The sequence below is a fragment of the Oncorhynchus nerka genome, linkage group LG27, assembly GCF_034236695.1.
Source record: "Oncorhynchus nerka isolate Pitt River linkage group LG27, Oner_Uvic_2.0, whole genome shotgun sequence".
Lineage (NCBI taxonomy): Eukaryota > Metazoa > Chordata > Actinopteri > Salmoniformes > Salmonidae > Oncorhynchus > Oncorhynchus nerka.
The window spans coordinates 32,702,795-32,716,979 of record NC_088422.1 but is presented as its reverse complement, the minus strand read 5'-3'; the positions used below and the strand labels follow the sequence as shown (position 1 = coordinate 32,716,979).

The window sequence follows — 14,185 nt, the reverse complement described above, 5'->3', positions numbered from 1 at the left end:
AAAAGTATGTGGACACGCCTTCAAATGAGTGGTTTCAGCTATTTCAGCCACACCTGTTGCTGACAGGTGTATAAAATTGAGCACAAATCCATGCAATCTCCATAGACAGACATTGGCAGTAGAATGGCCTTACTGAAGAGCTCAGTGACTTTCAACGTGGCACTGTCATAGAATGCCACCATTACAAAAAGTACATTTGTCACATTTCTGCCCAGTAAGTGCTGTTATTGTGAAGTAGAAACATCTAGGAGCAAACGACAGCTCAGCATGAAGTGGTAGGCCACACAAGCTCATAGAAAGGGGCCGCCAAGTGCTGAAGCACATAGTGAGTGAAAATCATCTGTCCTCAGTTGTAACACTCACTACCGAGTTCCAAACTGCCTCTGGAAGCAAAGTCAGCACAATAAGTGTTTGTTGGGAGCTTCATGAAATGTGTTTCCATGGCCAAGCAGGCACAATGCCAAGCATCGGCTCAAATTGTTTTTCTTTTTTTAACTAGGCAAGTCGGTTAAGAACAAATTATTATTTTCAATGAGGGCCTAGGAACAGTGGGTTAACTGCCTGTTCAGGAGCAGAGCGACAGATTTGTACCATGTCAGCTCGGGGATTTGAACTTGCAACTTTCCGGTTACTAGCCCAACGCTCTAACCACTAGGCTACCCTGCCACCCCAATGTTGTAAAGCTCGCGGCCATTGGACTCTGGAGCAGTCGAAACGCGTTCTCTGGAGTGCTGAATCACGCTTCACCTTCAGGCAGTCCGACAGACAGATCTGAGTTTGGACGAGTGCATAGTGCCAACTGTAAAGTTTGGTGGAGGAGGAATAATGGTCTGGGGCTGTTTGTCATGGTTCGGTTCGGCCCCTTAGTTCCAGTGAAAGTTAATCTTAACGCTACAGCATACAATTACATTCTAGACAATTCTGTGCTTCCAACTTGTGGCAACAGTTTGGGGAAGGCCCTTTCCTGTTTCAGCATGACAATGCCCCCATGCACAAAGCGAGGTCCATACAGAAATGATTTTGTCGAGATCGGTGTGGAAGAACTTGATTTGCCCGAACAGAGCACTGATCTCAACCCCATCGAAGACCTTTGGGATTAAATGGAAAGCCAACTGCGAGCCAGGCCTAATCACCCAACATCAGTGCCTGACCTCACTAATGCTCTTGTTGCTAAATGGAAGCAAGTCCCCACAGCAATGTTCCAACATCGAGTGGAAAGCCTTCCCAGAAGAGTGGAGGCTGTTACAGCAGCAAAGGGGGGACCAACTCCATGTTAATTCCCTTGATTTTGGAATGAGATGTTCGACAAGCAGGTGTCCACATACTTTTGATAATGTAGTGTAGCTCCCTATCAGGTCACTCAGTAGGTAAATGATGCTAATTTGCTTTAGCCCTAACATCATACAGAATATTGGCGTTTCTCTCACTCCCTGCAGTAACTCCACTTTTCCCACTGAATGAGCCACTTAGATACTGTTCCAGGTAAGCACTGTCATCTGTCCAAATGTCCTCTTCTTGAAGTAGTGATTGGAATAAAGTGTCACTAAAGGATTGGGTACACAGGGTGTCTCTGCAGCTCTCCACTGAACAGTACTGTAGCTCTATAATGAAAATCTGTGGTTGGATGAAAAGCACTCTAAAACCATGAAATCTCTGATTGCCTGTTACGAAAAGCTAATATCTGAATCATAGATGAAGAGTCCTGCTGAGGAAAGTAGAAATAGAACATGAATTTGTTAATAATAATTTTTTATTTAACCTTTATTTAACTTTATTTAAATTTAAAGGCATCATATTTCTAATACACCTAAGCCACCATTGCAATCAGAAAGCCATTCTGCATGGGCCTCCTGAGTGGCGCAGCGGTCTTAGGCACTACATCGCAGAGCTAGAGGCGTCTCTATAGACCCGGGTTCGATCCCGGGCTGTATCGCAACCGGCTGTAATTGGGAGTCCCATAGGGCGGCGCACAATTGGCCCAATGTTGTCCGGGTTAGGGGAGGGTTTGTCCGGGGGGGGCTTTACTTGGCTCATCGTGCTCTAGCGACTCCTGCAGACTGACCTCGGTCGTTAAATGGTGTTTCCTCCGACACATTGGTGCGGCTGGCTTCTGGGTTAAGTGGGCAGGTGTTAAGAAGCGCAGTTTGGCGTGTCATGTTTCAGAGGACACCTCCCAAACACGTTGGGGAGTTGCAGCGATGAGACAAGATCGAAAAAAATCGGGATAAAAACATTCTGCCTTTGAATAAGTTGCCAATATCAATTTATTCTGGTGACAGATAATTTGCTAATAATCATAGTAATCCTACTTTGCATAATCTTTTTTCTTTTTGTGCCTGCTGCTGTTTTCTTTGTGCTTGCACTGGCACTGGCACTTCAGGACCACCATAGTTTAGAGACACCTTGACGGTCGGTGTTGTGGATCGGGAGGCTCAGTGAGGCTGGTGCTGTGGCTGCTTCAGCACTGAGCCTACTGGCCCCCAGCTGATCGGTATGCAAAGAGGCTTTGGCAGACAGACGTCTGAAACCGGGGGAATCGCAGTTAATTCGAGACAACCTTTTACGTTCTTTCTATTTTCTCCACTTTCTCCCCCCGCGTGAGTCTGATAACATCCTGATAGAATACAGGGCGAAACAAAACAGGGTGGCATCAACGGAGTCCTAATTTCAGAGAATATTTTTCCCTCTTATTGTGCATCAACAGCAAGCCACCGTAACAATCAGACAGAACCCTGCATTAGCCATGCATGAGCTGACTGGGGAAGAATGTAAATCTGACTCCTATCATCCTCACTTCCTCCTCTCTCTATCCCCCTCGCACTCTCGCGCTCCATCTTTCTCTCCCAGAGACTTTACTCAACCAGCTCACATTAACACACACCATTAATTAATCTCAAGCCTTTTATTCTTTTAATGGTCCTTTTCAAATGACATCGAGCAATTGTTGCTCTGCTGGGGAATGTGAAAATTGGCTATTTGCAAGGTTTCTGCAGCGTGTGCAAAGCATTCAAGAGAACAAAACCGTGGTATGAATGCAGGTCTTAGCCAGTGTGTAAGCTTATTCACAGAGATAGACAGAACCTGTATCCATGTGACATCCCATCTAGGCCAATTGGAGGGTGCATTTATTATCTAGCCCCCCACCAACCCATTGTATCATTACCCCTTCAGCCCTTCCTCTTCCCCCTACACACATATTAACAATGGTCATCGAAATTGTTAAAAGGTTTTAAAAACAATTGCAACAGACAGTGGATAAAGATACTCCAATCGTTTAGAATTTTTATAATCCATCGGTTATTGACTAATTTATAACACATCAAATATTTTAGTGGCAGGGACAACTCAATCAAGTTTGCTGTGTTAGGCCTGATTACCAACAACGATGAGAGGTGAGGGCCCTGGTGGAGTGGTGCCATAAAAATAACCTCTCCCTCAACGCCAACAAAACGAAGGAGCTGATCGTGGATTACAGGAGACAGCAGAGAGAGAACGCCCTCATCCACATCGACGGGGCCACAGTGGAGAGGGTCAAAAGCTTTAAGATCCTTGGCGTGCACATCACTGACAACCTGAAATGGTCCCTTCACACAGACAGAGTGGTAAAGAAGGTGCAACATCAACTTTATCAACCTCAGGAGGCTGAAGAAATTTGGCCTGTCCCCTAAAATCCTCACAAACTTCTACAGATGCACCATTGAGAGCGTCCTGTTTGCTGTATCGCGCGCCTGGTATGGTGATTGCACCGTCCACAACCGCAGGGCTCTCCAGAGGGCGGTGCGGTCAGCCCAACGCATCACCGCTGGCACACTGCCTGCCCTCCAGGACATCTACAGCACCCGGTGTCACAGGAAGATGATCAAGGACCTCGGCCACCCGAGCTACGGCCTGTTCATCCAGCTACCATCTAGAAGGCGGAGACAGCACAGGCTCATCAAATCTGGGACCAGATTTTTTTTGTTTCTGGTGTCCTTTGACAGCTCTTTGGTCTTGGAGTGTGACTGTTTGAGGTTGTGGGCAGGTGTCTTTTATACTGATAACAAGTTCAAACAGGTGCCATTAATACAGGTAAAGAGTGGAGGACAGAGGATCCTCTTAAAGAAGAAGTTACAGGTCTGTGAGAGCCAGAAATCTTGCTTGTTTGTAGGTGACCAAATACTTATTTTCCACCATAATTTGCAAATAAATTCATAAAAAATCCTACGATGTGGTTTTCTGGATTTTTTTCCCTAATTTTGTCTGTCATAGTTGAAGTGTACCTATGATGAAAATTACAGGCCTCTCTCATCTTTTTAAGTAGGAGAACTTGCACAATTGGTGGCTGACTAAATACTTTTTTTGCCCCACTGTATGTATACACTGAATGTACAAAACATTAGGAACACCTGCTCTTTCCATGACATAAACTGCCCAGGTGAATCCAAGTGAAAGCTATGATCCTTTACTGATGTCACTTGTTAAATCCACTTCAATCAGTGTAGATGAAGGGAGGGAGACAAGTTAATGAGAGATTTTTAAGCCTTGAGACAATTGAGACATGGATTGTGAATGTGTGCCATTCAGACGGTGAATTGGCAAGACAAAATATGCCTTTGAATGGGGTATGGTAGTAGATACCAGGCGCACCGGTTTGAGTGTGTCAAGAACTGCAACACTGCTGGGTTTTTCACACTCAATAGTTTCTCGTGTGTATCATGAATGGTCCACCACGGAAAGGACATCCAGCCAACTTGACATAACTGTGGGAAGTATTGGAGTCAACATGGGCCAGCATCCCTGTGGAACGCTTGCGACACCTTGTAGTCCTTGTAGCCCTGACGAATTGAGGCTGTTCTGAGCTCAAAAACGGGTTGCGACTCTATATTAGGAAGGTGTTCCTAATATTTTGTACAGTCGGTGTATAATATATTCTAGTCATGGCTTATCATATATTATTTATTTTGTATTTTCTGGAGTATGTGTGTATTGTTTTTATTGCTAGGTATTACTAGACTTTTGGAGCTAGAAAACACAAGCATTTCGCTGCACCTGCGATAACATCTGCAAATCTGTGTACGCGACCAATAAACTTTGATTTGATTTGACAAATAATGATTTGAGGGATTTTGGCGAGAATTCGTGTTTTCAATTTATTGTCAAATAAAAATATAAACATCTCATCGCGCTGCTAGCTGTGCCACCAGAGATTCTGGTATTGAGCCCAGGCTCAGCCGTAGCCGGCCGCGACCGGGAGGCTCATGGGGCGACGCACAATTGGCCCAGCGTCGTCCGGGTTAGGGAGGGTTTGGCCAGCAGGGATATCCTTGTCTCCTCATGCACAGTGCACACTGACCAGGTCGCCAGGTGTACGGTGTTTCCTCCGACACATTGGTGCGGCTGGCTTCCGGGTTGGATGTGCGTTGTGTCAAGGAAGCAGTGCGGTTTGGTTGGGTTGTGTTTCGGAGGATGCATGGCTCTCGACCTTCGTCTCTCCCGAGTCCGTACGGGAGTTGTAGCGATGAGACAAGACAGTAACTACTACCAATTGGATACCACGAAATTGGGGAGAAAAAGGGGTAATGAGTGCATCTTAGAATGCACTCATATATACATTTTGTTGTTGTATCAGGTATTTTTTTTATATGTGCCTAATTTTCAGAAATTCATCAGGTGTATTTGCATATATGAATACATTATCAGAAAGGGGTGGAACAGGGCTGTAACCACAACACATCCTCTGTCTACCCTACCTGCACTGTCTAGACCGCCTCGTTAATTACTGTTGTCACATTCTCTTGCCTAATTCAACAAGTATGTGCATAGCAGGATACCATCGGATTAAAAATCAACTCTAGATTACGTCTATACATACTTTACATTGTTTGGGAGATCAAACATAATATCACTATAATTCTAGTGTTCATTTTCGGGAGTTGCTTTCATGTCAGCCCATCTAATTTGTGAACATTTCAACGGCATCATTTTGTATTTATTTTTATTCCACCCAAAAAATAAACACCCATCAAAATAAAGTTATCTTCTCTTTTCTTGTGATGTAAGTGTCGTGAAGGTGCGTTAAATCCCTGACAAAGCTTTAGCGTTTTTCTAGAGTAAACGGAAAGACAGTGTATTCCATTGAGGACAGTGAGTCCATTTCGGCCATTACCGGAGTGCGTTTGACAGGTCATTACAAACGACTCCGTGGTCGTAACGTTAACGGGGAATACGACAGGCACAAGCAAGAATATGAAAGAGTCACAGGAGTAAAATGAAAGCAATCAATCAAGTGGATTCTGCACCCTTCAAACAGGAAGTAGATGGCTGAAAAAGACAGATCCTCAGATGGGCAGGGCATGCACGTTGCTACACACACACACACACACACACACACACATACACACACACACGCGCACGCACGCACGCACGCGCACGCACACACACAAACACACGCACACGCACGCATGCGCACACATACACACACACACGCACGCACGCGCACATACACACACACACACACACACACACAAACACACACACAGTCCTCAGAGAGTCATCTGCTGAGCTTTTTGTTGGGAATCTGAATATTCATTACCACTGAAATGATGCAGACCTTGGCAAATGGCATAGTTCCTGCTCTTGTGACAATGCAATGTGTGTTCCTCATTCTTCCCTTATTGCACAATGTGGCCATATGTGCAGATTAGGTAAAAGCTGTACTACTATCCCCCTGATAGGAGATAAGGAGAGAGGAACAGGGTGACAGTGAGGGGAGAGTGCTAGGAGGACACAGTCTCTGTGGCACAAGTCTGTTTGTTCATAGCACCAGATGGCAATTACAGGGTGTTTTAGTAGGCATATAATGTAGTCAACTTAACTCTATCCCTGCCTTCCCAGTTAACCCACATCTCTGTCCTTCCTCACTGTTTGACTCCCCCTCGTCCTGCCCTGACTCTGTGTCTCCCCCTTCAGGGCGATGGGTAACCTGCAGCAGTCCCTGGTTTGCTTTGAGAAGCGGCTGGTGGTGGCCCATGAGTTGGGGGAGTGTGGCGGGAAGGCCCAGGCCTACGGGGAGCTGGGGGCGCTCCACAGCCAGCTGGGGAACTATGAACAGGCCATCTCCTGTCTTGAGCGCCAGCTAGGCATCGCCCGCGATACCCAGGACCGCCCACTAGAGGGCGACGCCAGCTGTGGCCTGGGTGTGGTCTACCAGTCCATGGGGGAGTACGAGACAGCCCTGCGCTGCCACCAGAGTGACTTGGAGATCGCAGAGGAGACGGGCAGTCCTGCCCGACAGGGCCGCGCCTATGGCAACCTGGGCCTCACCTATGAGTCACTGGGCAACTATGAGCGTGCGGTGGTGTTCCAGGAGCAGCATCTGAGTGTTGCAGCTCAGACCAACGACCTGGCAGCCAAGACCCTGGCCTACGGTAGCCTGGGGAGGACACACCATGCACTGCAGAACTACTCACAGGCTGTCATGTATCTGCAGGAAGGTGAGTGGTGGGGTTGGGGAATAGATATATATACTGTATAATAATAATACTGTGCTCCATAGACTACATAGACTTTAGTGACATGAAAGGTGTTGGGACAGCTTCCAAAGGAGAATATCTATCTGACAGGCAAGAATTAAACACATACTATATGCAAATTCTTGAAGTAAAGCCAGGTTATAATTCTACCAACAGCTGCAATGTTTGTCAATAGGCTTATATTTTGTGATTATATTGTTTGTGTTTTTCTGTGAGTATTTGTCCATTTTTTTATTAGCCTGTTTGAGGGTGTTTTTGTGTGGGTGTCATTGTGTATTTTAGTTTTGTGTGTGGTGTGTGTGGTGTGCGTGTGTGTTTGTGCATGCACACATTTGTATATGATTTGGTGTGTGTGAGCTCATCTCCATGCTGCATGGTGAGGCATTTAGCATGTTTACTGGCTCCTATTCTTCACACCTCTATATCCCCTCTCTCAGATGGCACTTTCAAATGAGCTGCCAAAGGATCTTTTCACACACTGTGGCTGACAGACTCTTGCCTCTCACACTTCATTGTCCTCTACAGATAATGGTGAAATAAAAAGCTGCAGCCCTGGCTGTCTCAAGCTCATTATGCCAGTAACAGTGCAGGGAGTGTTTGTCACAGGGATGACGGAACAAGAAGCAGCGTGCACTGCTTCGTGGCCACCAGCTCCATTTACAAGCGTTATGCAGAGTCAGACCCAGGGCATTACACTCCAAAGCCTGTTTCCACCCAGGGAGAATTATCTCTCTGGATTTATAGGTTGTTTCATCATTCCTCCTCTAAGGAAGATATGAACAGGATTACCTTCCCTAGCCGTTCCTCTCCTGTCCTATAAGCCACCAGTGCTTGTAGTGACCTAGACATCGTTCCTTGTCGTTGCTTGTTGGGCTTTAATGGAAACAAGGAGGCAGGCCACTCTATCTCTTCCATGTCCCATTACTGTCCCCTGCTCTGTCCTTACATTGTTCCTTGGTCCAGCTTTGAAAAAGAACACTACCTTCCCTATCCTTGACAGCCAATTATTTTTGGCCAACCTACCCAGACCTAAAAGTTGGCAGTTTTTTTCCTTTTTTCCCCTCCATTTTCTTTTTCATGCTGCACTGCTTGTTTTTTGTTTTTGCTTCCTGAAAAAGATGAATTGGAAGGAGGCCTAGGAAAGGAGAACCACTCGAGGGCCTATAGTGACAGCATGTGACCTCAGCAATGCGTGTGGTTGTTTGTGTGTGTATGTGTGTGTGTGTGTGTGTGTGTGTGTGTGTGTGTGTGTGTGTGTGTGTGTGAGTGTGTGTGTACATGCCTCACAGTAGGAGGGAGAGAGACACAGCAGTGTGAATGCCTGTAGTATTCTTTTATCATTATTATAATTGTTTATATCATTTATAATTAGGTGACACTTTGTGACACTGTGTGTGTGTGTGTGTGTGTGTGTGTGTGTAGCTTTGTGAAGTGTGTATGCACGTGTTTAAATATTTGCATATATGCATTGTATAATGAGAGTGAGAGAGAGAGAGAGAGAGAGAGAGAGAGAGAGAGAGAGAGAGAGATTGCCCTGCAGCAAGCATGTGTGTGTGTGTGTGTGTGTGTGTGTGTGTGTGTGTGTGTGTGTGTGTGTGTGTGTGTGTGTGTGTGTGTGTGTGTGTGTGTGTGTGTGTGTCACAGGGTGCATGGGCCCCCGGGGGCTGTAGTGAATCTCTTCACCAGCTGTCAGGCAGCCTTTAAAGTGTTCTCTAGTTGCTCTTCAGGGTGCAGCCAGCCACAGAGCAACCACCACATCCTTATGTCAGCCACCACTACGTCACTGTGCCTGCATGGCACACCGAAGGTACACACGCTGACAGTGACGGCGAGAGATTGACACCGTTAGAGAGGGAAGCATGTGGGAAGAGATAGCAAGAGTATGCAATGCAGATGCATACATCTTCATGTATGATAATTCTACAAAGTGTCAACTGCACTATAACAAAAAGACATGGCATTTTTTGATTAATCATGAGTCTTCTTCATAGAGAGAGGGAGAGGGAGTGTGTGAGAGTGACTCGGAGAGATGGAGAGAGATGTGAATGGTGAGGGTGCAGATCAGTTCTCTCTCTTAAGCTCCAGACTCTAATGAAACCTGAGTAGGACTGAGACTAGTGGAGGGCAGATAGACCGAGAGAAAGAGAGGAGAGGGGAGAGAAAGACAGCGAGAGAGAGAGAGAGAGAGAGAGAGAGAGAGAGAGAAACAGAGAGGCGGGGTTGGGGAGGGAGAGGGTGAAGGAGAGGGTTTAGAGAGTTCTGAAAGAATGACAGAGAGCTGGAGGAGGGAGAAAGAGGACAGAGAGAGAGATAAGAGAGGGTGTATTGAGAGAGTTAGGGAGTGTGAGCGAGAGAGAGAGACAGGAGAAGGGAGAAAGAGGGAAGAGAGGGAGAAGAGGATAGATAAGGAGAGGGGGGAGTGTTGCAGGCTTCAAAGGCATCCGTCTCTCTGAGGGTGTACTCACAGAGCAAAGCAGCCCTGGGCCTGGTGGAACAGGAAGAGTGTAGGTCGGGTGTTCCTTCCTGGTCACGCTCTGTGTTCTTTTCTTATCTGGGTCAGACTCACACACACTGTTTTCCAGGAATGACTAGAAACGCGAGGAGAGTGAGATGAGGGCTGCTTGATATCATGGCCCATTTTTCTCTCCCCTCCACCAAAACGTGTTTTCCCCTAGTCACAGAGGAATAGAGTAGATACATCATATTCTAATACCTACATAATATAAACCTTGTAGCCACAGACTTATTAGCAGCCCAAATCATAGCTAAGATTTCCTGCTGCGCTGTTAGCACCTGGGAGGTGACATGTGGCCCAGTGTCTGTCCTTTCTTATCATTTCCCTTCGTGGAGTGTCAGTTTCATCACAGTAATTGGGTGAAACCAAGCAGTCGGTGGGCAGGCTGTTGACACATGCAAACATGTGACATACACATCACCGCTTGAGGGATTGAAAGGGGAAAACAAAGGTTATTCTCGCCAGGTGATCTGACAAAGCCACGCTAACTGAACACAAAAATCTCCCCGGGTTCCGGCTGAATCTCAGAACAAATGTATGGACCAGTGTGATAAGCCGTACGAACAGTTTCAACACAGGATTCTAGCCTCTGTGTGTGTTGTATTTCCAGTGTGTGTGTGGCTGAGTGGATGATATGTGTTGTTTTTTTGCTGTAATGTGTATACCTTCCATGTGTCATCGAACATTACAGAAGTCTCTAGACTCTATTAAACATATTATGTTTGCTTAGTCTCCCACTTGCTTTATATAGAAGCATTATGGGTGTGTTTGTGTTTGCTCAGCCACTCGATTCTTACCATTGATTACTAGGCACTCAGATTAGTGCCCTAACAGCGTCGTACTGTGTGTCTGGGAGTGGGTGTGTTTGTGTTTGTGTGTGATGCCCAGACTGAGTGGGATTTTACAACTGAAGCTTGTTTACTGTCAGAGTATCAGTACCATGCTTACATCTGTTACCCTGGAAGATACCTGCCTGCCCATAGCTCTAAATGATTTCTAATGTCTCTCGCAACCAGGCCTACGGCTGGCGGAGCAGCTGGCTCGGCGTGAGGATGAGGCTAAGATCCGCCATCGTCTGGGGCTGTCTCTGTGGGCCAGTGGGAACCTGGAGGAGGCCCAGCACCAGGTATACATCTGACATGAACCTCTCCTCACACACAACATACACAGGGTTGCCTGTCTGCGTGTGTAGCGAGAGACCGTGGATGGGGAGGCAGAAGATTGACATTTTATTTACCCTCTTATTCATTGCGACTTACAGTTAGTGCATTCATTTTAAGATAGCTAGGTGAGACAACCACATATCTCAGTCATAGGAAGTAAAAATGTTCCTCAATAAAGTAGCTATCAGCAAAGGCAGTGCTAGTAAGAAAAGGTAAATAGTGACTGTTAGTTCACAAAAGTCATGGTGCAATTTAGTTTTTTTGGGGGGGGGGGGCAGTGGGATTATTTAAAATACTCTTTGAAGAGGTAGGGTTTCAGACGTTTTCGGAAGATGGGCAGGGCCTCTGATGTTCCACCATTGGGGTGCCAGGACAGAGAAGAGCTTTTACTGGGCTGAGTGGGAGCTGACCCAGTCCTATCTATCTATCTATCTATCTCTCTCTCTCTCTCTCTCTCTCTCTCTCTCTCTCTCTCTCTCTCTCTCTCTCTAAAGGGGCTTTATTGGCATGGGAAATTTACATTGTCAATGCATGTGAAATAAATATCAACACAAAACTTAGAATTGAACAGTAAATATTGCATTTAAAAAGGTTTAAAAATCAGCTATGTACAGGGATCCCTCTCTCTCATCTCTATTACAATGACCTTATCCCCATACCCCTCAGACTTAACAGTCAAACAGATGTTCGCCAAAGCAACACTATTTTGTCATTTCACACCCAAGTTCTTTCCCCAGGCAACTCCGTAATGTTTGGGATATTTCCTCCAGTCAGTGTAGCTGTCATGGTGGTGTGTTGTCGGGAAAGGAAAGGACACACTGTAGTTGTCCTCAGTGTGTAGGTTAGATGATTATTCATGAGGAAGCAGGGAGGGCTTTACTGCTGGCGGTAAAGCTATATGACCTTGGTAAATAGCCTGACCCACTTCAGGGCTGATTTACATAGCCAACTATGTCCCACTATGCAATATTACTGCACTTAATATTCATACAGCATCAGTACTGTTGGAATGAGATGACCTGACCTCATGTTCGACCGTTTAAACCTAATTGTGTTTCAACACCCTCACTCTGATCCGCCGTGTCCTCTGTGACCTGCCCGCGGTTCAGTCAGATTTGTGATGAATACATGGTTTCATATTGTCGCATGGGATTAATAGATGAATGTTGAGTGCAGTGTGGTGGGTTTGATGTTTTACTGCTCATAACTTCTATCAGAGAGGGTGAACGTAGCCCTGGGGAAAATACATGATGAGAGTCATTTTAGGCATCGTGATGGGGTCTACATGTGCAACTGTCAGTGTGAAAATGTCTGATAAACGTTACGGTAATCATGGGTTATATTGCGTGCACACATGGCAGTGTAAATGTCCTAGGCCCCTATCCTGATGTTGGCTTTACAGCATCGAGGCGGGACATTGCGAGCACAGCACTTTTGGGATTGTTTTCTTTTAATCTGTGAAGGGTGAGGTTGGCCCCGGGGGGGAGGTGGTGTGAGAAATTAGTTTTCATCTTAAAGGGATGTCTGTGTGCCCAAAAGATTGAGCTAGCTTTGCAGGAATCAGCCTGCAGCTCTATCAGCAGAATCAGACAGCCCGGACTGCTTCACAACCACACTCTGCTCTCCCAGTGCTCTCTCTTCCTCTCTCGCCTCTCGTCTGACATACTTTAGTGGCCTGGATAGCTTTAACCAACTCACCATACACACACACACACACACAGACACACACACACGCACACACACACACACACACACACACACACACACACACACACACACACACACACACACACACACACATATGCCTGATTCATCCCGATTCCATCCCTTCCATGTGCCAGTCCCAGGGCAGCAGCTATCTGAATGTTTGGTGTGCATAGTTCAATCTCACTTCTGGCCTCATACAGACTGGCTGTGGAGGTGGAACATTCTCAGTCTTCTTGAAGGCCTGCCAACAGAAGAGGAATAGGAAACCAATAACAACTCCCATGAATCAGCACTCCTGATTGGCTTGGCAGCACAGCCTCCGCCCACACTGTGTCTGCCCTCCCACCTTTGTCTCTCCCTCTTCTTCTCCCTCTCCAGCCTGATTGTTAGTGTCTGAGACTGAACAGAGAAAAGATGTGGAGCATCTTTGAGATGAGACGGGAGGACAGCTGAGGTGAATATCAGAGCTGTGTCCATCAGGCCCAATATCACAGAACCATGATTTGGACTGAGTTGCCTGATCTGAGTTGCCTGATTCAGCTACAGACTTCCAGGAGTCTGTTACAGACATTTGACGCGTCAATTCGTCCTAGAGCCGCCCATGACAGCCGCAGGCCTGTGCTATGGACGAAGGCTGAGGTAGAGTGCAGTTTGTGAAACCAAGAGACATCCCGAAACGGTTTAAGCTACAGACTATTATGACCCCACCGTGGAAAGGTTCTCACGAACACATCCGAGGGGATTTGTTTTGCTCTACGACGCTCACATGCCGCAGGACTCGTTAGAATGTAAGGGTTTTTCTTCAAAGGAGATCATGCAGAAATATTGCATTGTGATGGTTCCTGATGTTTACCTGAGCTTAATAAATTCACATAGTTACTGTCACAAACTCCACACAGTTGTCAATGACTAGTTTTCTGTACTTACTGTACTTTTTTTTAATCAGGTTATTGTTTGGCACATCTCATTGTTCGAGTGACATTAAAAGTCAGCGTCAATAAAACTCATGAATGTAACTTTTTATGTCAAATAATTTTGTCCTGAAAAGAAAAAAACAGAGCACTTCAATGTGAGGCTAAATATGAGAGCTTGCCAAAGCAGATACTTGAAATTAGTGACCGGACTGATGGGCTGATTTGGCTTGGGACTGATCAGGTTAAGAGGGAGAGGGGTAGCAGTGTAGATATCAAACATCATTTACACCGATGGGGGCTGCTGCCATCTAGTGGCGTCACTCTTCTACTGCAACTCTCTGAGAGCTCTACAGCCAACAGGGATATGGATGTATC

At 46.1% G+C, this 14,185-nt stretch overlaps 1 protein-coding gene across 2 annotated transcripts in view; it reads left to right on the top strand.

The window, feature by feature from the left end:
- LOC115111615 (tetratricopeptide repeat protein 28-like) overlaps positions 1 to 14,185 on the top strand; it is a 226,208-nt gene that overhangs the window by 194,093 nt on the left and 17,930 nt on the right. For both annotated transcript variants that reach the window (XM_065011559.1, XM_065011558.1), the window contains exons 8-9: positions 6,949 to 7,472; positions 11,043 to 11,152. In XM_065011559.1, the coding sequence (XP_064867631.1) occupies positions 6,949 to 7,472; positions 11,043 to 11,152 (634 nt within the window). The remainder of the gene's footprint in view (positions 1 to 6,948; positions 7,473 to 11,042; positions 11,153 to 14,185) is intronic.